The sequence below is a fragment of the Sesamum indicum genome, linkage group LG6 (assembly GCF_000512975.1).
Source record: "Sesamum indicum cultivar Zhongzhi No. 13 linkage group LG6, S_indicum_v1.0, whole genome shotgun sequence".
Classification (NCBI taxonomy): Eukaryota; Viridiplantae; Streptophyta; class Magnoliopsida; order Lamiales; family Pedaliaceae; genus Sesamum; species Sesamum indicum.
Window position 1 is genome coordinate 22,625,380 of NC_026150.1, and position 27,784 is coordinate 22,653,163.

A 27,784-nucleotide genomic window follows, 5' to 3' on the forward strand; every position below is an offset into this window, starting at 1 on the left:
CCTTCGAGCCGCTCCACTGGTCATCCTCCTTCTTTTTGTAGACCTTTTCGAACACCTACATCTGAGTGAAGGGACGTCTGAGTTGTGTCTCATATTTAAAAATTAATTTAAAAAATGACTAGAAATAAAAAAATTAAATGAAATTACTAATATGATTTGAAATACTTACCTAGTTCCGCTTGTACGCCCCAATGAATGACGAGCCCCCGCGGTAGACGGTCACAGCTGCTTTCGGGTTGGCGGCCAGGTTGACTTTATTTTTGGTCGACTGTGCTTGGAATTCTGGGCTCGATCAGCCACCTGGTTCCGTGCGTCAGCAAACTGCTTCTGCAGAAACTTTCCCGCCTGCGACTTGATGAGCTTGAACATCGACTCGTCGTCTCAGTCCCACTAGTACGAAATTAGAAAAATTGACAATTTTTTAATTTTAAAAAATATAAACATAACTTAAAAATTAAATAATATTATTATTACTTCAATTTTTAGAATTAGAACAGCTGGTCCTCCTATGAGATCTGCAATATTTTGGCCCAAGGATGCGGATAATGCCCTTGACCGCAAAATTGATGGCCATGTGAAAATTGCATTCGGATCTAAAAGTGATAAATTAAAATCAATTCAAAATTAAAAAAAATTAAATCAAGTAACAACAAATATTATACATATCTTGCATCCCGGAGGCTGATGAAACACCTCTGGGCCACTAGGGAAGTAGTGGCGTTGTTGGTAGTGGTGGTGATGGTGCATCCCACGGCCTCGCCAGGGCCTATGTAACGCTAGCCCCCGCTGCTGCATCTAACCCCACTGCGAGGGAATCTCCTAGGGAGAGCTAGGAAGGCCACGGTCGAAGGTGTTAGGAGACTCCTTCCGAGGATGGGGGGTCCGGAGGTGCATTTGCTGGCTCATCCTGGGAAGGGCTGGGAGGGCCACAGCAGCAGGCACGACCAAGACCTTGATTCGGGGGCGGAGCACCGATCGTCATTATGTATAATTTAAAAATCTTTAATATTATAAAAAAAGGTAAGATGTCACTGTAATACAGAAAAATAATGAAAATAAGCATATAAAGGTTAACTTTAGAAATCATTTACTGGAGAAAGAAAATTAATAGAACTAAATCCATCTATATTGAATGAAGAGATGCAAGTATTTTCTCGTATTTAAATACAAATTATGATGGATAACATAATTTTTAAGTAATTATTTAAGATAGATACAAATTAAGTTAGTATCACAATCTGAAAGATATGTTTTAGATAATGTAAAATAAGTATTTAATGATTAAAATAGATAATATTTTCGGCCAATTAAATTTTCTTGGATATTAAAAATTCAATTATTATCTTGGATATAAGATTTCGGATAAATACAAAATAAATATTTAATATATTAAAATATATGATTTTTTTCTAATCAATAAGATTTTTTTCTTGACAATTTAAAAATTTATATAATTTTAGAGATAAGATTTGGATAAATATGAAATAGCTAATCAATATATTTAAAATAGATAATTTTTTAATCAATAATATTTTTTCTTGATGATTAAAAAATTCAAAATTATCAAAAAATAGTATTCAACTAAAATTGACTTTTTTTTATCAACAATCGTTCTGATATATATATATATATATATATATAAATAGATAGACATGAGTTTTGTCCAAATGATCACAACCTCCCATTTTATAAGATTTATCAAATTTAAAATTATTTTATTTCTTTTCATTCTACGAAAAGACTTCTGTTTTATCCAATAATAATGAATTAAATATTCAAAATACTTATTTAAGATGTCGAAAATTAAATAGAAGAAGCTATTCATGGACACTAAAAACTTAGAAGTTTAGTGACGAAAAGATTAAGTGATAATTTTAATATTGTTATAAATTATATATATTTAGTAATAAAAATATTTATTTTTTCATAATAATAAATTTTTATTTCAATAATAATATTTTTTTATATTGCTATAGCTAGAATTAGTAATAAAAAAATATTCGTAAAATTATCATTAAAGACAATTAATGACACATGCAACGGCCTAATAACAATAAATAATAGTTATGATTACATTATGTAGTCACTAATCATATTTAATGACAAACTTTATACATAATATTTATCACTAATAATGAGATAAAAATTATCATCACTTAATATATATTTTTATAATAAACTTAGAATTATCACTTGATATTTTATGGTAATATTATATTTTTTTTTTCTGTAGTGGGAGATAGTCTAAATTTGGATTACAATTTTGCCTCCCCCCCCTCCTCGATCACTATCAAGACTGAAAATCTCAAGTTGATCCGTAAAAGTGGAGTCTGATGCATGACTAATCAATTTGTTATTTATGTAATAATAATGCCGTGTATTATTCTTTTTTTTTCTTTTTTGTAAGAAAATAGAAGATTGAAAAAAATTAAAATTGATAAATTTTTTGTCTAGTTCTTAAAATACTAATATTTTCCAATTAGGAGACTTTAAAACTTAGTAATTTTTATTGTAATTTTATATGTTATAAATATTAAATCTCAAATAAATTTTAAACCAAATTTAATTAGTTTTTCTTTTTTTTAGTGGATTTAGATAACTCTGATGGGATTTAAAACTCATCATTCTTAGAACATAATAATGTCAATGAAAAAAACAGACCATTATTGAAATTCTTTATCGACATTAATTTTCTCGTTACAAAGATTAATGTTGACATGTTGTTCAAGAATCAATGATGAACAAGTGTTACTCCATTCAAAAACTTAAAACACTATTATTAAAAACTAATTTGATATTTTTAAAGTAATTAATCAAATGGTACTCAACTCGTCGATTTTTTTTCTTTTAAGACATCAATAATTATATGATTGTGTCGCTAGTGAGGCCGTAGTTCAATTGATGAAATTAATGCCTCATAACTATAAGTTCATGGGTTCAAATCCCATCAATATTTTGAATTATTATTCTATTTTAACAGTAATTACTTTCTACTGTAATAGTAGTTGTTGAGTTGTATATGCTTGTTATAATTGTTGGTGTTAACATACCAATTTACTTAAAAAAAGTTATATGATTATATTAATATTTTAATAAATTAAGCAACTTAGCAATACATCATTAGTGTTCGATACATTAATAAATCACGACAAATTCACATAAATTAATTGAAATAAATACCCACACTAACAATACGATCATAATTTCAAACTTGTTCACGAAACCTGGTTGTTGAGTCGATTAAAGCATGACTGGTGACCCGCAGACTTGTCAGAGTTATCCATTGGTAAATCAGAGAAAAAAACAGAGGTAAAATTGGGAAAAGTGAGTGAACTGGTGTGTGCCAATGTTCCACTTTATGATGATACAATAATGAATCAGTGAGGTGAAAAGATGAGAGAGAGGAATGAGGATAAGGTATATGTCTCATCCATCCATCCATTCACATTCACACGCCAAACATATTCTTTCCATCAGTTCTTAATACTTATCTTAACCCTACCAACAAACCCTAACTGCGGATAAAGACTTTCATCCCCTTCTTGAGCCAATACGTGAAATTCACACTGCAAAGGTTTTAGGTGTTGTAATTCTACTGGGTGACAACTGTAGTTCTTGCGGACTGCGGCCCATCATGCCCTTTTGAGTACTACCGCCCCTACAAACTTGACAATGACTATATATGAAAATATACTTTAATTTTTATTTCTTAGCAAAAAGCACGTGTGTTTTACGTCATTCGTGTTAGAATAAATTATGATAGTTTTTTCTTAAAATGTTTGTTATAATTATAAATACCTACTCGTTATTTAAAAAATTATAAATACTTTCTTGCGACAGTTTATTGTGAGGGTGTCTTTATTACGTTATTTGTATTTTCAAGGATGTATTTATAATTTTTTAAATAATGAAGAGATATTTGTAATTAAGATAAATTTTAGGAAGCTCTTTGTAATTTATCATTCATGTTATTTAATAGAATTATTATATAAAATTAGAATACTGCAAGAATTTCGTAAGGACCAAAGTTATTCTACACTTTGTAGCAAAACTCTTGCAAGTTCCTCGACTCATTTTGAACTATATTTAACAAGACTTTGATTAACTCCCACCTGAAAAAGTTACTAACTTAATTAGCATCAGAATGCCAATTCAATAAGCATCAGAATTAAATAGACTATTATTGGAACTCGTAGTCTTTTTATTTCTTCATTTATTTGATATTGTTGGCTTTTGTTCTTACTTGGTTTTTGTGGATTTTTTTTTTTTTTTTCAAATGAAATTTCTATGTCACTCTCAGTTGTGGCTTAAATTTTGATGAATTTTTTTTTCTTTATTTCTTATTGCCCCCCCTTTTTTTTTGTTTCGTTTTTCATACTTCTCAAGTCCAAAGCTAAAGAAGCAGACCCCCACAAATAGCCCAATAGATTTGGCACTGCTAGTGTATGAGCAAAGTATTGGGCTTATAGCCATCTATTTATGCTAATCAGCTAGGCCCAAAAGTAAGCCCAATCCAATAGAATGACTCAATGGACAATGGGGACGACACGTCGTACGTATTTTTAATACTGTGAGACACATCATGTTAAAAAATCTCCAACAAACTCCTCTTATATTGATGGCTTCCGACATGGTAGAAGCATGTAAAAGAAAATCAAAATGATATTTTAAGTTTTTAAATTTGTTCACTGAATGTAGATAAATTGAAAAATAATAATCCAATAGAATTGGAAAAAAAATAAATATATTTTTTGGGTCCAAATTTGATATATAGACTCATGAGTATTGATAGGTAGAGATCCAACTCAAACTCAATTTATATTTTTTGAATGGCTCTATGTCTTGATCTAATAATATTCATTGGGTCTGTATAGGGTCTTTGGATTAATTTATGGGTTTGGATATATGTCTTACCCTACTCTTAATACCCTAGTGGACTAGCTTGACATGCTGATTACCACGTATCTCATATTTTTTCAAAATGAAAAATACGGAAAATTATTGTTCTAGTCTGGTAACTTCACCCATGATTAATTTTAGTCTTATAAGTATACTTTTTTGTTAATTTAGTCCCGTGACTTTTAAAAATTAGTAGTCTTTGATAAAATTATGGGTCATTTAAAAATATACCTAGCATGATAATATATTTATATAATTGATTATTCAATTATTTATTAATTTAAAAACATACATAGTTAAACAATTACATGATACATAACGTTATGATGTCTTAAATTTTTTTAAATTTGTTCACTTGAATATACATCAATAAAAAAATTTAATTGAATTAGGGGAAAAAAATATTTTTTGGGTCCAAATTCACCCATGAGTATTGATGGGTAAAAACTTAACCCAAACACAACTTATATTTTCCAATGGATCCGGATCTGAACCTAAATTTAATAATATCCATTGGGTCTGAATTTCGGTTTTACAATTAATCTGTGGATCCAAGTAAAGGTAAGATCCTACCCATTGAGAAGTAATCTATATGGAACTTGTGACGCGTCTATTTGTGTCAAGGGTCCTGGATATGTAACTGCTCAAGATATCATCTTACCACCTTATGTAGAAATCGTTGACAATACACAACATATAGCTAGCTTGACAGAACCAATTCATTTTTGTATTGGATTAGAAATCGAGAGAAATCGCAAGATATCTTATAAAAATGCCAGAGAACTTTCAAGATGGAAGTTATCCTATAGATGTTGTATTCATGCATGTTCGAAATGTGAATCATAGTATTCATTCCTATGGGAATGGGAATGAAAAACAAGAGATACTCTTTCTCGAAATATGGACAAATGGGAGTTTAACTCCGAAAGAAGCACTTCATGAAGCCTCCCGAAATTTGATTGATTTATTTATTCCCTTTTTACATAAGGAAGAAGAAAACTTACCTTTAGAGGACAATCAACGCACGGTTCCTTTATCCCCTTTTACTTTTCACGATAAATTGGATAAACTCAGAAAAAACAAAAACAAAATAGCATTGAAATCGATTTTTATTGATCAATCCGAATTGTCTCCCAGGGTCTATAATTGCCTCAAAAGGTCCAATATATATACATTATTGGACCTTTTGAATAACAGTCAAGAAGATCTTATGAAAATTGAACATTTTCGCCTAGAAGATGTAAAAGAGATATGGGGCATTCTAGAAAAACATTTCGCAATTGATTTACCAAAAAAGAAGCTTTAAATCTATTGGATTTTTTTTCGTCTTTTTTAATTAAGCTGAAAATAGGTTTTGAATCTGTAGCACAATTCATATATTCGAAAGAAATTCAGACTTTTATTCAATAGATGTATCTAGGGAGAATTCGCTTTGAAGCGACTATTCCCTAGATACACACGTCGTGTTATTTTACAATTGAATCAAATTAAAAAAGACCTAAAGTTAGGGATTTATCAATAGGTAATGTTGCACCAATACCCAACCAAAGAGCGACTGCGGTACCAATCAAAAAGACGGTTCTCGCTACTGGACGGCGAAATGGATTCCCTGTATCCAATATATTAAATACCATATGTATGATCCAGAAGACCAACAAAATTACAAGGGAAAATAGCTTTGATTCTTCCCTTGTGTTGTCGGAATCAGGAGATACAGAGTGTGTTTAGCTTAATTTATTTAAAAGATTTTATGAGCTCCATATCTTAAGTATTTGAGATTCAAAAGACGGGACATCCTATTTTAAAAAATAATTTTTTTTTATAAAGATAAGATCATAAAACCTGTAAATGTAAGCAATCATAATTTTATAAGTTCTCAAATATTTAATGAATACTTTCAATATATTTTCAGAATTTTCAAATATTTATAAAATATTTTTAAAAGTTTATAAGCTTACCAAAACACGCTTAGATTCTCGTATCGCAGAAACCCACACGTGCCATTTAATAAGACTTAGGTTCTTTCTGCCTGTAGCTTACAGGGGGTGAGGAGCTTATGACGATATTAACACAGAGATGGGAAATGATATTCAGCTCAGGATATTCCTTTACAAAAATACAACATAGGACATGAACAACAGTTAACCAAATCTTGAGGAAATACACCTGCAAAATGAAAACCTGCAGTTTATGATGTGAACATGGAGAATTAGCTCAGCACTATATCAAATGCTTTACATTTTCCAGGATCGCAGGGAAAAATGAGAGTCAATCTAAGAAGAAGCCGACTTCAAACAGGAGCAAACAATCTCGACATCTTAGAGAAAAACAAAAATGAATGGCTGAAGTGATGTGATAAGCCTGCACTTAAAACTTCATCCAAGTCCTTAAAACCGTCGATCTTTGCAGCAGTAATCAAACTTCATAAGTAACCTATATATGCATGTGTGTTTTTGTGTGTCTGTGTGTAAGCTTGTCTGTTTTTCCATGCAGTGGTTTAGTGGGAGGACTTGATCGAATACATCTTTCCTAATAGTACACATGCATCCTGCAATTGTTCTTATACAAGGATATCTCCGCCATCTTATTCAGCAAGTTACTCAAGAAAGTGCATCTGATATTCTTAATGTCCTATTCACTATGTCCGTTTATTACTATTGGTCGACTAAACATAGTACATAATCACGAAACCAGTGTTTCAATACGGCACCAGCACTATGAAGTAATCACACTCAAGCAGCACCCAAAACCAGTTATCAAATTGGTACCAACTACAAACACCATCGATCCATCTTAAATTGTTATAAACATTTGGTTGCCCTCTATCCAAATTCTTCCTCAATTGTTCCTAATCAGCTACTTATTTCTACAAGGTAGGGAATAACTACTTGTCATGATCAAACCTAATAAAGTTGGGAATATCACCACATAAACAAGTACAAGCATATGGCTACAATTCAAATACCCACAATACTGTGACGATATTAATCACTAGTTGGACAACTGCAGGGACATTTTACTGAAAAAGTTAAATGAGGTTGAGAGCTCTTAGGGTGAATTTAAGATTATGGGAAATGAAGCAGATATCATGTCAAGTCTATAATTACATGAGATGTGAATGAACATGAGATGGTAGGACCAAAAATCAAAGGAGTAGCTATACACTTGGAGAAATCCCAAGACCATAAACTACAACAACAATGTAAAAAAAAAAAAAAAAAACTAAAATGTTAAGGCATCATGAAGTGGTTACCAACTATAAGATCCCTTTGTTGGGATTTCTATCTCCTTCTTCGAGTTTCGGTTCTTGTCGATCCATGTGAGCCACATCATAGGTGGCATGAACACCAGCCAAAATATAGTACACTAGCATTATGGCACTACATATGAAGAACCGCCAGATTGCCACGGTACCAAGAGATCCTATAAGGAAAACATTCATAGCTATAGATAGAGATGGCAACCACGGAACAAGAGGAACGCCCCAGACTTTTGGAACTCTGTGCTTCGAAATCAATGCCAATCCAAAAGTTCCCAAAGCCCAGAACCCTCCACTGATGGTATACCCTATCCATCCCCTCTGCTTGGAACTCCAAAGAATTGTTATCCCAAGTGATGAACCAAAAATAATAAACAATGACACCATAAATTTGATAGTGTCACGTTTTGGAGTGACATCGTTAACATAGTACCTTCTCACGAGCAATGCAACAGCCATAAGCATGAAAATAAAGAGTGTGCTGAATGACAACACGCTCGACAAAACATCCAAACTCGAGAACAGGGCAAGAATGCAGCTACCTGTGGTTGTCAAAAGTGTTGCATATATTGGTGTTCCAGTCTTTGGATGAACTAAGGCAAAATAAGGAGGAATCATATGCGCTCTTGCTATCTGAGTCGTGTATCGAGCCTGTCCCATTGATCCGACGAGCATACTCGTAGTCATCCCTTTTAGAGCAACAATACTCACCAAATACTTAGCCCACTTCATCCCAATCCTCTCAAACACAACAGAGTAAGCTGCATTGACATCCACCTGACTGTATTTCACCATCATTGCCAACACCAATGCCATCAAGCAGTATACCACAGTGATCAAAGACATTGAACCAACCAAGCCCACTGGTATATCCCTTGAAGGATTTTTAACCTCTTCAGCCATATTAGCCACCATATCAAAACCCGTATACGACCAGTAAACCACAGCTGCCGCAGTGAACATCCCTTCTGCCCCATGAGGGAAAAAAGGCACCAAATTCTCGCTCTTCCCATGGACAAATCCAACTATTATAATAAACACAATCACAGCCACACCAAATATGGAGCCAACCCAATTCAGTATCGATGAACGTTTAGTCCCCATCACGGCAATCCCATTCACGATCGCCAGAACCACCACAGCCAAAGGATCCAACAGGTTGAACCCCTCAGCAAAAGAATCAACTTTAATTCTCAAAAAATCCGGGTCACTCTTAAAAATACTAGCAACATAAGACGACCAAGAGCGCCCCAACCCAGCAGCCCCAACAAGCGCCTCCAAGAAAATATTACCAGCAGCAATGAAAGCAATAAAATCCCCCAATTCCACACGGAGAAAAGAGAAAGAACCCCCAGCAATAGGAATCTCAACAGCGAATTCAGTATAACAAAACACAGATAGCAAAGCCGACAAACCCGAAACAGCATAAGAGAGGACAATTGCGGGCCCCGCATGATCGTGGGTTTCTTGACCGGTGATGCTGAATATCCCGGATCCGACAACGGAGCCAAACCCGAGCCAAACGAGGTCCCACCAAGTGAGGCATTTCTTCATCTCATTCTCCGATTGCTTCTTGCTCTGGATAAGCTCATTGGCATCGGAGGAACGACCAAGGACACGGTCCTTGAGCCGGTGGGGGGTCTCGGAAAGGGCAGAGAGATAAGTGGAGAAGTTCCGGAAGGTGGGCTCGGGGAAAAAATCTTCTTTGCTGAAACGCCAGTAGGATCTTCCGTCCGCGGCGGAGGGAGAGGGATCCATTCTTGCTGGAGGATTGAGGGGGGATACGAGTTCTGAGGAGGGTTCGGTAGGATTTTTTCCACTAATAAATCCCATCTGAAACTGAAAGGGAATCAGAGCTTTGACTGGAAACAGGAATCAATCATTGGTCAGTTACGGCGGAGGGTAGCTGGATTCCATGAATTCAGGGATAGTAGAGTGGAATTCAGTTAGGATCCTTCTGAAATCCAGACGAAAATCTCGCAGAAGTCCCAAAGTTGTCGAACAACAATAAATTTGTGGTGATCTTTTCATTTACTTCTTCGGAACTATTGGCGTGGGCTGAGCCCAGTTTGATTTGTGGGCATTTATATCTATTTTCTGTTTCCAATGGTTGCTATTTGACCTTCATAGTAATATCGCTCTCTGCATTCGTTGGTTTTTATCTTTATATATTCTTCTGTTCTTAATTTCCACGTTTTTTTCCTTTTCAATGTTCCAAAATTTTAAGTTGTTTAAAATAAAATTCTCTTATTTAAAATTAGACTATCACAACCATTATAGTTAACCAGTTGTCGAAAAATATAAAAATGTAAATATTTTCAATTGATATGTAAAATGTTCTAAGTTACTGACACTCGGCACACTCGATGATTGTATAAAATGAGAAAAGTAATATATTATCTATACAATTGTAATATATATATATATATATGTATGAATATACATATATTTTTCTGTCGTGAATACAGAACTATTGGGAGAGTTAATTGATTAAAGAAATGAATATTTTGTGCATAGTAAATAGATTTAAAGGTATTTTTATCATTAAATATTTTGACATTTAAATTAATGACTCTAGGGATCGCATTTTTAATAAATAGTATAGGTTATGCATGGACACAAATATAACGATACAAACACGATATGACATGAATACTCCGACAATAAAATTTTTAAAAATTTATATACAATACTGTACTGACACGACTATAATATATATATTCTCATAAAATTAAAATATATGATATTTAACACCATAAAGTAAAGAACAAAAATCAATATTAAAATAATATAAAATATTTCTTAAGTCTATATTCTTAAATATTTCGAGCACATGACTTTAAAAAGATATATAATTAATTTATTATTATAAGTAAATAGAGCTTGAAATATAAATTCGGACTTTTCTTGTGTGAGTTCTCCAAGTGAAATAGATAATGGAGAAGAAAGATTTAAAAAAGAGAGGAATAACCTAATAGACAAATAAAATAGATTTTTTCTTCTTTTTTGTTTTTGTTAGCCATCATACATCTTAAAATTAAAAAAAAAATAAATCTAGTCATACCCATATACGCGTCGAATAAGCCAAATAGTGTATCAAACAACATATTTTCTTTTTTTTTTTATTTTAAATTTTTAGACACACAAATGATATCATTTTCGATACATGTTGGAGGTACGTTGGCGTCGTGGTAATGTCCAATACATGTTCGATATTGCACTTGATGATTTGTTGAAGTATAGGTGCAATGTAGGAAGTAGTGAAGCTAAAAAATTAGTTTAGCCTATAAATTTAATCAATTAATTTGATAAATAAAGATATTAATTATATTATAAATTTTAAATTAATATAATATTACAAATTAAATGCAATACACAGATATAGAAATACAATTAATCCTTACAATGATTACTCTTTCAACGAGATGTGGGTTGAAAAGTATGAATCTCCATGTCTGAAAATATTGCAAGATAACCTCATCATTGATAAAATCATGAGACTTGAATAAAAGTTATCAAAGAAAATAATGAACAATTAATAAAAAGTTTCAAATAACGAACAAGAAAGAATTTCGATAAATTTGCACATTCTTTTCGGCACTCTCTCTATGAAAATCGAAAAAAATAATTTGAAAAAACTAAAATTTATTTTATCTGATAAATAAAAATAAGAATAAGTTGGTTGAAAATCATAAAATATAAATTGAAAATAAAAAAAAAAAGGAAGAAGAAAAAAGCAAGAGGTACTTTGAGATGAACTATAATCCGGAGGTAAAAAAATTTCCAAGGTAAAATGCGTCTGCCTTTTCATTAAATTCTATGCATACTTAAATAGGGTAAATTAAAATTACTCAATGTGATTTTGACATAATTATGAATACCTTCTTATTATTTAAAAATATTATAAATATTCCCTAATTATAATGATCGTCTAATAATCTGTTAGCTTTTTCTAGGTTTTCATCCAATTTTTGTGGTGATTTGATCAAAATGTCTTTTTGGATTATGAATCATAATTTTTTATATATTTTTTAGAATTTTCTAAGATATTTTTATGAATTAATATTCTTTATAGATTATTCATTTCTATATTTTCTAAAGAATTTTAGAAAAGGCAAAGTGATAATATTCACCTCACCGTCTAAAAATTACATAATTATTTTTTATTTGAAGTGAGTATTTACAATTTTTAAACAACGAAACAATATTTATCATTATACGAAATCTAAAAAAAAAAAAGTAATTGTAATTTACTCTATTTAAATACAAAGACTGAATTAGAACTTCCAAAATGATGCCTAACGCCTTTATTAGTTGTAGTCTTAGTCTTTCATTCCCTTACTAATAGAGTAGCGTTTTTTGTTAAATAGGAACAGCGACTTGTTAGTCGTTTTCAGACGTTGAGTTAGTTGGATTTCTTTAACTGATTCTTCACTGGTTCATTAGAATAGCAGCAATTGTATTGGATATATATTATCCTTCTTCTCTTCAATCTATTAATGGAATTTCAAGATTTCAATTTCCTTCTTCGTCTGCTTTAAAATCTTTTCAATCACGTGTAAACCTTTCGGTGATTTGAAAAATTACATTCAATACTCTTAAGATTTGTTTCTGTCTTATAAATAAGTCTTTTTGTTAGTTAAAATCTACTAAATTTATTGATATTAACAAAAAAAATTGAATGAAAATAAATATTTACCATTGATAGACTTATTCAGGTCAAACAAATATTTTATGACTAAACTATCCTTATAATGATGAAGATATATCTCCTTACATGCATTAACATGTGAAAATATAAATATAAATATTTGTTTAACATGCAATAATAAGTTAATGGGGGTAAATATGAATTTTTGATAATTTTTTTTTTATTAATATCATCAAATTCGGTGAACTTTGACTAACGGATGAATTTGTTTGTTAGACGGAAGCAAATTTTAGATATACTAGATATAATTCTCCAAATCATAGAGAGTTTACGTATAATAACATTAAATTTCAGGATAGGATAATTACACTAAATCTCATGACAGGACGGTTACAATTATTTATTTAGTTTACTTTAGAATTGATGGATTGAATTTGAAGGAAGAATTTGGAGAAAGGATTTCAAACGATTCCATTTAAAAAGAATTTGAAATAAATTCATATTCATTAAATTTGGGCGCAAGCTTATTAAAGGCCTAATTGATAGCCCAAAACATAAAGATTTATCATTTATTTAGGATTATCCGCTAGCTATTCTCTATTTAATTTAATTAAGAGGGTGTTTGGCTAAGCTATAAGCTCCTCAAAGTATTTTATAAGCCGTTTCAGAGCTTAAAAATTCTTGAAAATCGTATGTCGAAATTTTATTTTGAAAAACATATAAGATTCTAAAATGAAATATTTTTGATTTTGTAAGGTCTTTAATTTTGTATTTAATAAACAAAAAAACACTCATAAATTTGTTAGTATTTTCACTTTTACCCTCCGTACCATTAACGTTGTCTTCCCAAAACAAAATGATCTATTTACATAATTTTAAATTCTAATACTTTGATGATTTTTCGGTTCTTTTTACTGTATAAAAATATATTATATCAAACACTATAATATATTATTTATTCAGACACTTTGTGAGATTATTTTTAGAATATAATTAAATATTTTTAAGCTATTAAAACATGGGATAAGGATCTAATAAGAGTCGTGATCAAGAAAATTAGGTCACCGGCACTAGATTAGAAATCCAATTAATGGTCAGATTTTCAAATAGGTCTGTTAAAGAGCGGGTAACATCTAGACCTAAGCCTATTGCAGTAGTAAAATATTTATTAGGGTAAAATTATAACTATCTTTTTTTAAGTTTGGTATAATTACAAATACCTCTTTGTTGTTTGAAAAATTACAAATACCTCCCCTAATTTTAACGACCGTCTAGCAATTAGCCCAATCTGTTAGATTTTTATCCATTTTTATGGTGAACTGACAAAATATACTTGCGATTAAAAATTATAATTTTATTTATTTTTTTAATTTTTTTTATGGACTAAGTGGATAAATTTTTTTATAATTCTTAAAAGAATTTCATACATCCCCTTCGATTTTTTATAAGTTTTTAATACTTTTTTAAAAAATAAAAATTACAGTAAAGGCAAATTTAACAAATTCATACCTCCATATAAAAATTACATAATTTCATCAAACATCAGAAGGGTATTTGTAATTTTTCAAGTAACGAGAAGATATTCGTTATTATACCAAACCTAGGGAGAGACCGTTGTAATTTACGTTATTTATTATCATATCCAATAGCTCCACATTAGACCCTCCCTAATCCAACAAAATAAATATTTTAAATATGGTAGGATCTCCACTCATAAATACTCAATACCCAATACACAAAGCTTTCTTATTGTTTTATTTCTATTATTTTTTAATGCAGAATGTTATCTGATGATGAACTTCGAAAATAAATGATGTTTTTATGGTGTCTATCATTCTTATATCTGGAATATTATAAATGTGGGCACTTTTTTTTTTTTTTTACAATAAGACAAGTCTAGTGGCATGCATTAATCAATATATATTTTAATTAATTAATATTAGTTCTATATATGATTTATTAGTAAAAAATTGGAGGAGCCAATTAGGTTACTATAGTAAGCAACCAAGTTAAAAAAGTTTAGAATATTCATAATGAACTTGTCTCTTAATTAATTGATTATTTACGAATTATCAACAATTATTCAAAATCGGGATCATCAATTAGTAATAATTTATCTATTTAATCTAATCATAATTATACTTGTCATGTAAATAAGAAATTATTTAATTTTCGATGGAAAGACATAACAAATATATTAGACAAAACGAGTATACGCATCCCACGATTATTTTCAATTCTTCTTCTTTCTTTTTTTTCAGTAATCTAATAATCCAATTAAAAAACAATAATTTTTTAAATATAAAAACTATACTTGTACATAATAGAGTCATAATAACAATTATTTAATTAAAAAATAAAAGAAAAAGTAAATAAACTGCCCCAAACCCGGCCCGACATGATCCGAAAGACTAAGCATACCCAATTTGTACACTAATTTGGTCGTAGTATGAGTATTACTCGCCCGTTGACAAGTCTAAACTCAATTTTAGCTTAATTAATTATGTGTAATGGTAATACTTTTCATTTGTCTTTCTTAATCTGAAAAATATTCTATAAATTAATAATATAAAAATGAAATATAACCTTGAAGCGTCCGAAGAGATGCCACAAGCTCGACTTCTATGGATCTTGCGTCAATGGGGAGTTGTCAGATTTGACCAAATGAGAGAATCTTAAAATATCTAAAATTTAAGATTTTGCCCTTTACACTTTGCTATTAAATATTTTTTGCGTTAATTTATAATTCTAATTTTATAAAATTTGTACTTTGTCATATATGTTCGTTTTTTAAGTAATGTTTTTGCTGAAAAATATCATATGTAGTGCACATGTGATATTTAAGCGCAACATAATGATATTTTTCCGACATTTGCATTGCACGTTTTGGCAGAAAAATCAATTAAAAAATATTTATATATGACAAAGTATAAATTTCACAAAGTTGAGATGTTAAGTTGGACACAAAAAGATTTAGATGGCAAGGTATAAAAAGAGTATAATTCGAATGCTAAATTGTAATTTACCCAAATTTAAATATAAATATGTTTAAAAAACTTAAACTTTTAATATTTTAGTGTTGTGTTTGGATTAACAAATTTGAATTTGAGTGAGAAATTTGGATAAAGAATTTCAATTGACTCCATATATATTGAAAGAATTTAAAATTTATCAATATATAATAAAATATAATTAAAAATAGAGTTCAAGGATTTTGAATGCTTTTAATTTAAAATGATACAGTAAAACAAAAAAAATTATTATTGGAGAATTAAAATTTATAATTTTAAATCCATTAATTCATAACTTTTTTTTTTCTCTTTATATAATAAATATTTTTTTACGCTTTAAAATATATTATTATAAATAAAATTAAAGTATATAAAACAATACATTGCATTAAAGAGAAAAAGAAAGAAAATAAACTAATTTATCAGTAAATGTAAAATTTGAAAGTTGAATAAATTGGTTATTTTATTGGTGAAGGCCATTTTTAGCTTCACTGAAAATTGTGCAGCGGTGTCACTAACTATTGTTTGTAAGTGTGAAGGACCTTTTCTTTATATTAATTAACAGTTGTGGCACGCCGTTCTTACATGCATATAATAAATAATATCTCAAGTTCTGACACAATGGTGACAGATTATTACAGCTTGTAAATTAGAAAGCAAGAATGTGCAAGAAAAGGAACAGTACTCCACTGCATGCAGACATGTAGAGATGAACCACACACACATGAGGAAGAGGATGAGTGCTAATACTTACTTCAATGATGTCCACACACATATATAGCTGACCGCTATCTGATTTTATTGCAAAAGTTGCAGGCTGGTAATTTGGTATTTGGACAGAATTGAATGGTGCATTTGGGGTTGCCTTTTTTGGAAGGGATGATAGAGATGTAAATGCTGAGTGTGATGTGTAGATGTTTTCATAGTGTTTGAGGTGGTCATGCCAGCTAGTTGGAGAATACCACATGATTTGAATGTTTTTGCCCAATTTGGACTCAAATTGCTGTGATATTTTATGGAAATTTATTTGTGTCGGCACGGAAATTATGACGTACGTTAAGAATGCGTTAAAATATTATAAATTTATATATATTATAAAATATTTTAAAAATAAATATATAAAATAGTTAGTTTGTATCTAAACGCATCCAAAAAGTGAATTGGGAGTGATCTCCTTCTCAAATCCAACCCTGTTTACAAGAAAATTCCAGTTCTTATCACTCGTCATTGTTCAGTATGTCGACGATTTGGGCTTCTGGGCCCACAATCCTCCCTTCTGATCACTGTGAATAGGCCACAGCCCGTTTTTTGGCTATTTACAATTCAATAATCTGCACGCGCAGTATACACACACACCAAAGAAAAATAATTATTATTAGAAAAATAGCAAAAAATTCCTCCTTAGTTTGTATAAGTAATAAGTGCATTTACATCCTTGATATATAATTTAAGATTTATTTGCATAAATTATTTTTATATGTGTCTAATTGTACAAATCATTGTTGTCAATCAAAAAACGAAGATAGTTTGTGTAATAATGATGTTGACGTTTATAGAGAGTTGTATGTATAATTTTTCAAAAAAATATGGATGATTTGTGTAAAATGATGTTAACATTTCTCGTGGGTGAATATATAATTTTTTAAAAAAGAAGCGATAATTTTTTTAAATAAACCATAAATTAGTATGCTTAATGTAATTTCACTAGTTTATATATGTTGGGCTACTTATATTAGCAGTCTATTTAAATCTATCACATCTTATTGACGTGTAAGAATTATTTTACAATCAATGTCTTGAATGAATTTAGGGAATGACTTGAGATGAAAAAAAGAAAGATATATGAATACTTTGGGCTATTTAGGCACTATTTCGACCCCCATATCAAAATTATAATTCAATTATTTTTAAAATAATTTATTTATTTTCATAATTGGTATGGAAAATTAAGCAAGAAAGAGCCAATCCAAGCAACACTATCTCCCCCATTGGATTGACCTTTGAATATTCCTTCCAATTGGTTGAAGAGTAAAAATGCAGTGGAAAACATTGCATAATTGTTTTTTTTACAGTATATAATTTATTGCATCATTCAATATATTTTAATTTAATATATCAATGATTAGGAACGAAGCCAATCCTTGTCAAGCCGTAGCGGCCACAATATAAGTGATATTTTTATTAATAAAAAATATATTAATAATACATTAATATAGATAATTAGTAATACATCTATATTGATAATTAAATAATAATAAAATAAAATAATATAAACTATTTATTGACTAGGTCGTCACTATATATGTCTCATTGTCTATCGGGTTGCACTATTTTTTGTTAATTACTAGTTTTTACTAATAACAAACTAATTCTAAAAATCAATAATCACTACTGAAAATTATAAATTTTATTATTAAGATAAAATAAAAATTATTATTACTAAATATTTTTTTGTGGTGATTTTTGATGAAGTTAATATTTTATTCAATAATTTAACTAATTAAATTATATATGATAGGGCTAAATTAATTTTCGGTTTCTGCCACTGTCAATGATTCATCAGCAAATATACTTAAATGAGACAAAAAAAATTAAAAATTTTTCTACTCTCATATTCGTAAAACTCAAATATATAATCTTATTATAAAATTTCAATTTTACTAATCGAGCAATGCCTCGTTGACCACGAAAATATTCTTTTCCTTCTTTTCTAAGAAACTGCTTTTTTTGCCTAAAAAGGCAGGAGCCCAGTTGTTAAAATAGCAAATTATGGTTGGTGTGAGCCATTTCTGCTTGAGGCAAAAGGACAAATGAACATTGGGTGGGTGTGAGCCAAATATCATAGTGTTTTTTGAATATTATTATTCTCATTATAAGATTCGACGACTCCACTTGCACAAACTACAAGCCTCGTTTCAGCTCTTTGAATATTATTATTCTCATGTCTGCATCTATGATTACAACGTTTTTATTTTTGTTGAATACCTTCAATTTTACTTTTTTAGCTGTGTGTTTATGAAATAATGTCATATTACTACAAAATGACGATGTTTGTCCACTGTAGTCGAATTTTGGTTGATCTGAAATGATATTTTATTCTAGGTGTGTTTAATTGTTCTGTTAAAAAAAATGTCGTATGTAGCCGCTTTGCAATAATTTCATATAGTTTTGTGTTTTACTAGTTGGGAAAATAATTGATTTTTTTATATTGGATCAAACACGGACGACTGTAAATAAATTATTTATAATATGAATTTAAGGGTATCTATTATAAATGGTAAGAATTGAAGCAATCAACTTGGGATTTGTGATAGAATTTTGGCCATAAAAAGAGCAAACATTTCATTCAGACAAGAGTTGTTTTATGTACAACTTGCTTTCGCAGGCAGCAGCCAAGGTAGACTGTAGATACAAAGTCCAACTACCCATGTTCCTTCTAGTACATGCGCCCATTTTGCTAATTGAACTGCGTTCAATATTTTGGATTCATCTAAAGCTAATAACTTTTAGACTTCATTATTTATAATACTTTATTCTAAAGATAAGATCCCGGCGCCCAAGCAATTAATGCACAGCTGTGTCATGTATTTGTATGAATTTTTATAATTTATTTTATAAAAAAGTCTTGTTAGAAATAAACGTTTTTTTAGAACGAAATTGTAAGATTGGTGCAGAGCCAAACGAACAATATATCACTCAAGAGACACCGATAACATCACAACCCACATCACAAGGGTTTCATCAGCTCCGGAGAATTGAGTATAGATCCACTTTTACTTTTCCTATTTCATAAGCTAAATCTCAAACTTTTCTTATATATTTATTTTTATTTTTATTTTTTATGTTTATTTTTCACCGGAGCTAAATAAGCTGTTAGTTATCGCAAAAAAAAAAAAAAAGGTAAAATTCCAACGAGAACTTTTGGGGTTTGACATAATTATAAATATCCTCATTGTTGTTTGAAAAATCATAAATAACCCCCTAATATTTGATGAAATTATGTAATATTTAATTTTTTGGAATAGTCAATTTTATTGTTGCTGTATTTTAAAAAAAAATATATTGTAAAGAAATCAGGCGAGATGGATAGAAAATTTTAATTTTTTTAAAAATATTTATCTACTTAGTTCATAATTTTTTTTAAAAAAAAATAAAAATAAATAAAATTATAATTCATAATTTGAAAAAGGTATTTTAGTCAGTTCATTATTAAAAAATAAATGAAAAACTAACAAATTGAACTAATTGTTGAAGACTATTATAATTAGAAAGGTATTAGTAACTTTTCAAACAACGCGGTTACTTATAATTATGCTTAGTCTCATCGGAGCTACTTGTAATTAGTTATCCAAAGAAAAAAGTTTGAAAGATTAAAACATTTAGGTTAGTACATGTTAACGTAATTCTGATTATAGTCTCAGCTATTTTGGGGGTGTCAGGCCAATGCCTCATGCCTGAAGCATTTGAAAGTTCAATCGATTTTAGCAGCCACCAAATAAAAAACCCATTGCATATAGAAATAAACTCTGATACGCAATTCCAGGCAGTTGACTTATCACTGCAAGAAAAACAAAATTATTCCCTCAATTTAAAAATAAATCAGCTGACTTAATTAGTGATGAAATTTATCATTAATAAGCCACTGCAAATCCCACTATAAAACAATGCTCTGCCTGCAGAAAAACACACACCAACTTTGCGATCCATAAAGAGATTGTTATTGCAACGAATGGCGGCCAAGAAGTCAGTTCCAGTCATAGACATGGAAGATTCGGCAAGTCTGCCTGAGAAACTAGTGAGAGCTTGCGAAGAACTAGGATGTTTCAGGCTGATGAACCATGGAATTCCAATGTCTCTCATGTCCGAAATGAAGGCCGTCGTGCGGTGTTTGCTGGATCTTCCCTTGGAAATGAAGCTAAGAAACTCGAATCCTCATGAACCTTCTAAGGGCTACACCCCGCCGAACTTGGCCAGTCCCTTCTTCGACAGCTTGAGTTTATACGACATGGCCTCGCCTAATGCTGTCGAGCATTTTTGTGCCCAGATGAATGCCTCCCCTCATCAAAGGTACGTATTATGTCTGAATTAATTCATGCAAATTCTTATATATATCATTGTTTATCTTGAGACAACATGTTAGAATTCTAATCCAAATCGAGTTTGAAAAAATTTACGGTCAATTTCATAATGAATGCATGACACTTGTTATGTGATTGAAATACATTTTATATAGACCGGCAATCATATTACAGCAACACTTGGCCAAGCAGGTGTACTTCCATTTGCTCTGGATCGGACTTAAAGGAAAAATCAGAAGATCTTTATTTGGAAAAAATTTCTTTATTTGGAAAGAAAATAGAAATTCTAAAATTTGGGAAGGATAAGGTATAAACCATATGACTTAAATCTTCAAAATAAGACGCCATCTCTAATCTTGATCAATTTTTGCAGGGAGATAATAAACAAGTATACTAATGCTCTCAGGCAACTTGTACAGCTCCTGGGTAGTAAGTTGTTGGAGGGTCTGCGCTTGACTGGTGACCTTTTCCAAGAGGGGATATGCCAGTTGAAAATGAACAAATACAACTACGGTCCTGAAACGGTAGGACAAACGGGTGCAGTATTGCATTCAGACGCCGGGTTATTTACCATACTGCACGATGATGAGAATGTTAATGGCTTGGAGGCTGTGGACAACGCCACAGGAGAACTGATTTCGGTTGATCCTGTACCCGGAACTCTTGTTGTTAACGTCGGAGATGTTGGTAAGGTAGGCAATACTATTTATTTCTTTACTCTACAAAAAATGTTTCTATCTTTTCTTTTTAATAATTGTATCAAACTTCACCAGAATTTGATGTAATTAACGGGCGTCGAGGGAATTAATTGTCCTATGTAATTTATTAGGAGACGTGAATGCAAATAACTTTAACACGTCAGTCTAACATCAACTACATGAGATATTACTTAACATTAACGACCAATTGTTGAATATTTGATATTGGAAAGGTGTGGAGTAATGGAAGGTTTTGCAATGTGAAGCATCGGGTGCAGTGCTACAAGCCAACAGTTCGTATCACAATCGCTTTGTTTGTCTTGCCTCCTAAAGATGAGAAGGTGGCAGTACTGCCGGAGCTGGTGGATTCAAAACATCCTCCCCTTTACGCCCCTTTCGATTTTGAACACTACAGAAAACTGCGGATCTCCACAGATTCACCTACCGGTGAAGCTCTCGAGTTTTTTCGGTCCGACCAAGACTTGGTGAAGTAGCTTGAAACGGGATGGAAGAAAGGTGCTGCAGTCCTGATTCCTGAATTTACATTTTATCAGATTGATGTTTCTGTTGATTATATCAAGCATTGTAAGGTTGAACCCTACAGGACAATTCTGAGCCACATAATGCTACAAGCAATACCAGGCTATTGGCCATGAGACCTCCTGAGTTGGAATAAATTTGATTTGGATAAAAATATTCTTGATTTGAACTAGAATTTTCCATTATATTTAGCCGAGTGTATTACACTACATAAAAGAATGAATCTTTTCTTAATATTGCAATTCAATTTTAACAACAATGTTTTATTTAATTCTATTTTAAATCTCCGCACCATATATTAATGAATAGTAACTGAAATTACATGCTGGTGTATATTGGTAAAAAAAAATTTACCTACAAGAGTAAAAGAGTAATTTAATATATATGAAGCACATGGTAAGCACGTGCAACCCATCACACAATATAACTTTCAACGCCTATTATAAATACCAAAAATATTATTTTTTAACGCATCTACTATTCATTGATTATGACCACACCTACCAAGAAACCCCTCGACAATCATTTTTTCACCTGATGAGTTATTGTATCGTTGGTAAAATTTTCATTTCATCCTTTCGTAAAAATATCAACCACGTCACTTACACTTTTACTTTATAGTGTCATTATCCTTTAGAATTTTTGAACATATCCTCAAATACATTTATTTCATATAACTAATATTCGGATATACCGCGATCAATTTGGAATAATACTTGTCTCTATCATCGTTGGTACAACAACTTTGAACTATAATTATTCAAATTACCAAACCATCCTCGACATCGAACGTCAGCCAAATCTCGTTCACCCTGTTCTTAAATTCAAATGGAGAATTATACTGTGCCACAATGTACTCTGTCGCAGCCTCGCCTGCATGGCTCTTGTCGATGGCATCCGACCAAACAGTCCCAGCAATGCTGGCGTACAATGCTGCAGCTTCCTCCCCAACTTCGTCGTCCATTACGAACCCGCTGAATTGCCTTACGGCTACGTAGGTGAGTCCCCATCTTTGGAGATGGAGACCTTTGGCTGAAGGGGCAGTGGCTTGGTTTTCTTTAGGAACGTAGAAGCTAACAACAAAGGATGAGGCACAGAAGGGTCCATCACTGGGCTTTACTTGGGTGATCACTGGGGCTGTCATTTCTATTTTCTGATGGTTATTGTTCTTGCCCTGGATGTAGTCAAATAGCCTGTAAGTGTATAATTAAGACAAACATTATGTTAGTGACTCAATCAGAAAATTCTTATCCAAATTTGTCGGGAGAGATCAATTATATAATAAGTGTAATTTTACTAATGCTTGCCATGAGATTCTTAATGCCTTTTGAATCATACATCAATTATATGATTACTGTACTTGTCATATCATTAATTCAAGTTTAATTAGATCAGTAGACTAGTAGACTCACAGGAAGAAATTTAACATTTAACGTGCATGATCAATTGTCATGGTTAAAAATAAATAGTCGTAGTAAATAGTTATTAGGGTACGGACATGCAACGATTTTGTTACATGTAATTTTTATTAATGCGGTTAAAATATTTATTGTGGTTAAAAACTATAACAAAAACATTTGCTATGACTCATAACCATAACAAATATAATTTTCATGATAAATGAATCTAAGTTTTGCATCAATTAATAGTAATCATTTATTTATATAATTTTAGTTTATAGCCAATAGTAAAAAAATTTCTTGTAACTCCACCACTAAAACCCAGAAGTTTGCTGCTTGTGTCCCATATTTATTGTTGTTGATCCTTTTTCGGGATTTTCCAAAATAACATTTTCCCTCCAATCTCATGTAAAATTGTTAGTATTGTTGATTATCCATTACTACTTTTAAGTTAAATAGTATAAATTCAAAGTTTTTCATTTTTCATAAAAAAATTATATACCAGAAAAATAGGAGTTTTACTTAAAAACAAAGGTGATGTCTTAGTAGGCTCCTAGAAAGTTTTATTATTAATGTCAAAGTGACACTCACTGTCTTTAATTTTGGATTAAATGCATTTTTATCCCGTAACTTTGGTAATGTATTTTTATCCTTTAACTTAGACAGTATTTCAATTGTATATTTTTTTAATTTTATGATTTCAATTAATTTTTTCGTCGAAGTTCGCCTTCAAAAGCAAAAAGGGTGAACTCTGATTGAGAAAAGAACTAAAATTTTAAAAATTACAGAATCATAATGCAACCCTAAAAAGTTAAAAAGGTAAAGATACAGGACCACAATGTAAAACAACGAATTCACGTGCAAGATTGTCTAATTGTTTAGAAGAGATGGTCGTTTTAACGTATTTACTGAAAAGTCAATAAAACTCGAAGCAGAATAACTCATAGGCTACGAATATGATGGAAAAGCTAAAAGAAGAAGAAAGAAGGGAAAATCTTACTGGAAGAAGCCAATTCTGCCGACATCAACCAAGGAGATATCGTCAATAGGCTGAGTGGAAATCCAGACGCTGGAATTATAACGCCGGATTTCGAACCCGTCGCCGCTCTGAATCACGTCGTAGCTTGGGCACTCTATGCGGTTGCATGTGGGCGGGAATACCGCAACACCACCACTCCCCCTCTTCACCAAGTTTGAGCTGCTGGAGAGAAGACTCACAAGGAAGGAGAGCTTGAATAGGTCAAGAGCTGCCATTCTCTTGACGGGTTTTTCCAGGAATTGATGGCTGAACGTACGTACTGTTCTCGTCGATGCTAAAGTGCAGTGAAAGTGGAAGTGGAATTGTATTTTGGAAATTCTTTATGTGGATCTGTTTTTGTTAAATTTTATGTCCAAGTTTTTGTTATTGTATGATCAAATGTATCTACATTTACAAGGTTTCTTGTGTGGTGCAAATGCTACCACGCAAGTAGAAATTATAATATTATCTGGATGTGGAAAGCATCATGTATATATATGCCAAGAAAATGATGAGATTTTTGTGGAAGAGATTTAAGTATTTTCTTTAAGAAACATTTTTATTGGATATATAAATTATGACATTAATTATTTTACTTGGATTTGAAACAATAGAATGGTCTTATGTGTTATATATAGGGTTACGACTGCCAATTGAATTCGAATTTGAGAAATTTCTACTCGAATATATTCTTTTGAAAATCGAGGCAGAGCAGCATGTAAGAATTAATCCCAATGGGTATGAGAGGTGGCTCTCGGGTTCTTGAAAATCCTTCCTGAAATATTTAATTTAATATATATATATATATATATATTTAAAATATTTTGTATGTAATTTAGCAAATTTCCTTACCCTTCCCAAAAACTCCAACTCCAAATTTAATAATTTAATAATGTTTAACGAGAAGGAAATTGGAGAAGTTGTTTTTAATATGTAATTGATATGAATTGTTTGGATTTGAAAGTTGTTATGAATTATAATTTATTTGGGCTCTTATAAATAATTTTATTATACTTGAGATTTTGGGCGATGGAATAATTTTATTTTCAATTGATGTATTGATTATTTTTTTTTATATTTATGAAATAACTGAATTTTTTTTCAAAAAAAAAAAAGTTAACACAAAATGCCTGATCTTACTGGGTCAAACCCTACCCGAGCTTTGTAGTGAGGGTGGGCGGATCCCTAGTTAACTCTATACCAACCCCATTGCCACCCCTACTAGTGTTAGATTTTCTGTTTCTTGATTTTCAATTCTTATTAGTTGGATGTGGCACATTCGATGCATGTTGATAAAAAATTTATAATAATTAAATATTATTTAATAAAAAAATTTATTATAAAAAAAAGATAATATGAAAATGATTATTATAAAAATAAATATTTTTGCTAATAAATATCTAAAATAAGAGAAAGAGAAAAGAATATTAACTAAAAATAAATAATTATTTTAAAAAATATCTTTTACCACTTGTAGATAATGGGGATATGTGGAAGTTAGTGAATAGCAAAAAGAAAGAAAAAACAAAAGCATAACAAAAACAAAAGAGACATCAAAGAGGTGTCTCCCTTAATTCTAGTATTTGTGGCGCACACTATGTATGTGTAAATTTTACAATATTATTTAAATATAATATTTTAAAAATATTTATTATTTAACATAGTATATAAAAAATGATAAATTAATATTAAATGTATAATAAAATAGTGTCAAAAAAGATGTATCAAATAAATATAAAAAATAACGGAAGAAGTGGGAAGTCATAAAATGAATATAAAAAATAAATTAAATATAAAAAAACAGATAAAAAAAAAAAAGAAAAGGTGCTCTGTTTTAATAATAAGATATAGATATAATATCGATACTTGGATTAATGGGTGGAATTGGACGGTGAGTTTACATGCCTCTCCAATTATTTATTTTCTATGTAAAAAACAAACTCGCGGGCTGAGGTTTCTTTTCTCGCTCATGGAAGGTAACTAGACTACGGAACAGGGATGCCTGGCGCCGAAAGCGAATTTTCAGTTTCATCGATTACCCTTTTCTTGCCATGGGCGACCAATGCGGTAACAGTCAGTTCATAATGTATCAAAAGGGTATGCTTTACTGTTGGAATTTGGAAGAATTTGTTTACTTATTTTCACTTGAGATTTGAATATACTGTTCATCTCTTCTAATTGGTAATGAAAATTTATTATTGTGAAGCAATTCATTGGGAGATTCGTCGCCAAATAGGCCCAATTCACAAATATTAATTGCAATTGCAATTCACAATGTAAATTACAATGACAATTGAAACCAAATCACAATGTGAATTCATGATACTTCTATTCATTGGATATTAATTTTTTTTTTTAAATAAAAGCAACCACTGCGGTCATTGACCGCGGTGGCTTAAGAAATTAATTTTTTTTTTAATGTAATGAGCCACCGTGGTGGCACCATCGTGGTCTGCCACCACGGTGGCTCATTATAATTCTTTTTTCTTTTAATTCAAATTGTGGCACTGCATTTTCTCGGCGCAGTGCTACTTATAAATTTAAATCCTCCCAAACCACACCAAATCTGTAATTTTCATTTTTTTTTTTTTTGGCAATTTTTAAATAATTTCACCAAGGTATCTTATAAAGGTTAAAAGGTATAATTATTGTTGGGAGATAATTCATTTGGTTGCTCTATAATTTATACTTACAATTGGACTCTCTTGCCCATGGATGTGCCTTTTGTGGTTAAAATTAATTCCTTTCTTTGAAAGCGATCGTCTTTCTAAATATTCCTTCAACTTGTTTTTATATCTCTAAATTTTGCAAAACCACATTAATATTAATATTCCTCCTTGACGTGGTTTTACGAGATTTAGAAATATGAAAATATCTATGATAAATTGAAGGGATATCGAGAAAGCCATTAATTTCTGACTACAAGATGCAAGTCAGGGAGCGAAAGAGTGGTTCAAGAACCTCCCAAGAGAGTTAGTAGTCTTTCTTGTTTATATTGTGTTAAGGATTCATAAATAAGAACATTATGTTGTGATTAGGATTTCTAAGTAAGAACTCTTCCTGCATCTAAAAATAGGGTACACAAGCATCTTTTCTCCTGTAACAATTCTCTTTTGGGGTCATCAAATGTTCTTCAAGGATTTAAAGTGTATGCAATCAAATGAGTAGCTCTAGTAGCAGCCCATTGAAAATGAGTAGCCCGTGTTCGTAAATTCGTCCATCATCTCGCA

The 27,784-nt window shown here is 30.9% G+C and overlaps 3 protein-coding genes across 3 annotated transcripts; 1 reads left to right on the forward strand and 2 right to left on the reverse strand.

Moving 5' to 3' along the window:
* LOC105165524 (cationic amino acid transporter 8, vacuolar) lies at positions 6,006-10,259 on the reverse strand. The gene is made up of 2 exons (XM_011084569.2): positions 8,153-10,259; positions 6,006-7,065 (listed from the first exon to the last, which is right to left on the reverse strand). The coding sequence occupies exon 1, from the start codon at positions 9,989-9,991 to the stop codon at positions 8,156-8,158; it is 1,836 nt and encodes a 611-aa protein (XP_011082871.1). The 5' UTR covers positions 9,992-10,259; the 3' UTR covers positions 6,006-7,065; positions 8,153-8,155.
* LOC105165837 (2-oxoglutarate-dependent dioxygenase DAO-like) lies at positions 20,468-22,373 on the forward strand. The gene is made up of 3 exons (XM_011085000.2): positions 20,468-20,887; positions 21,272-21,590; positions 21,830-22,373. The coding sequence occupies exons 1-3, from the start codon at positions 20,550-20,552 to the stop codon at positions 22,088-22,090; spliced, it is 918 nt and encodes a 305-aa protein (XP_011083302.1). The 5' UTR covers positions 20,468-20,549; the 3' UTR covers positions 22,091-22,373.
* On the reverse strand, positions 22,786-24,982 carry LOC105165525 (heme-binding protein 2-like). The gene is made up of 2 exons (XM_011084570.2): positions 24,537-24,982; positions 22,786-23,329 (listed from the first exon to the last, which is right to left on the reverse strand). The coding sequence occupies exons 1-2, from the start codon at positions 24,788-24,790 to the stop codon at positions 22,897-22,899; spliced, it is 687 nt and encodes a 228-aa protein (XP_011082872.1). The 5' UTR covers positions 24,791-24,982; the 3' UTR covers positions 22,786-22,896.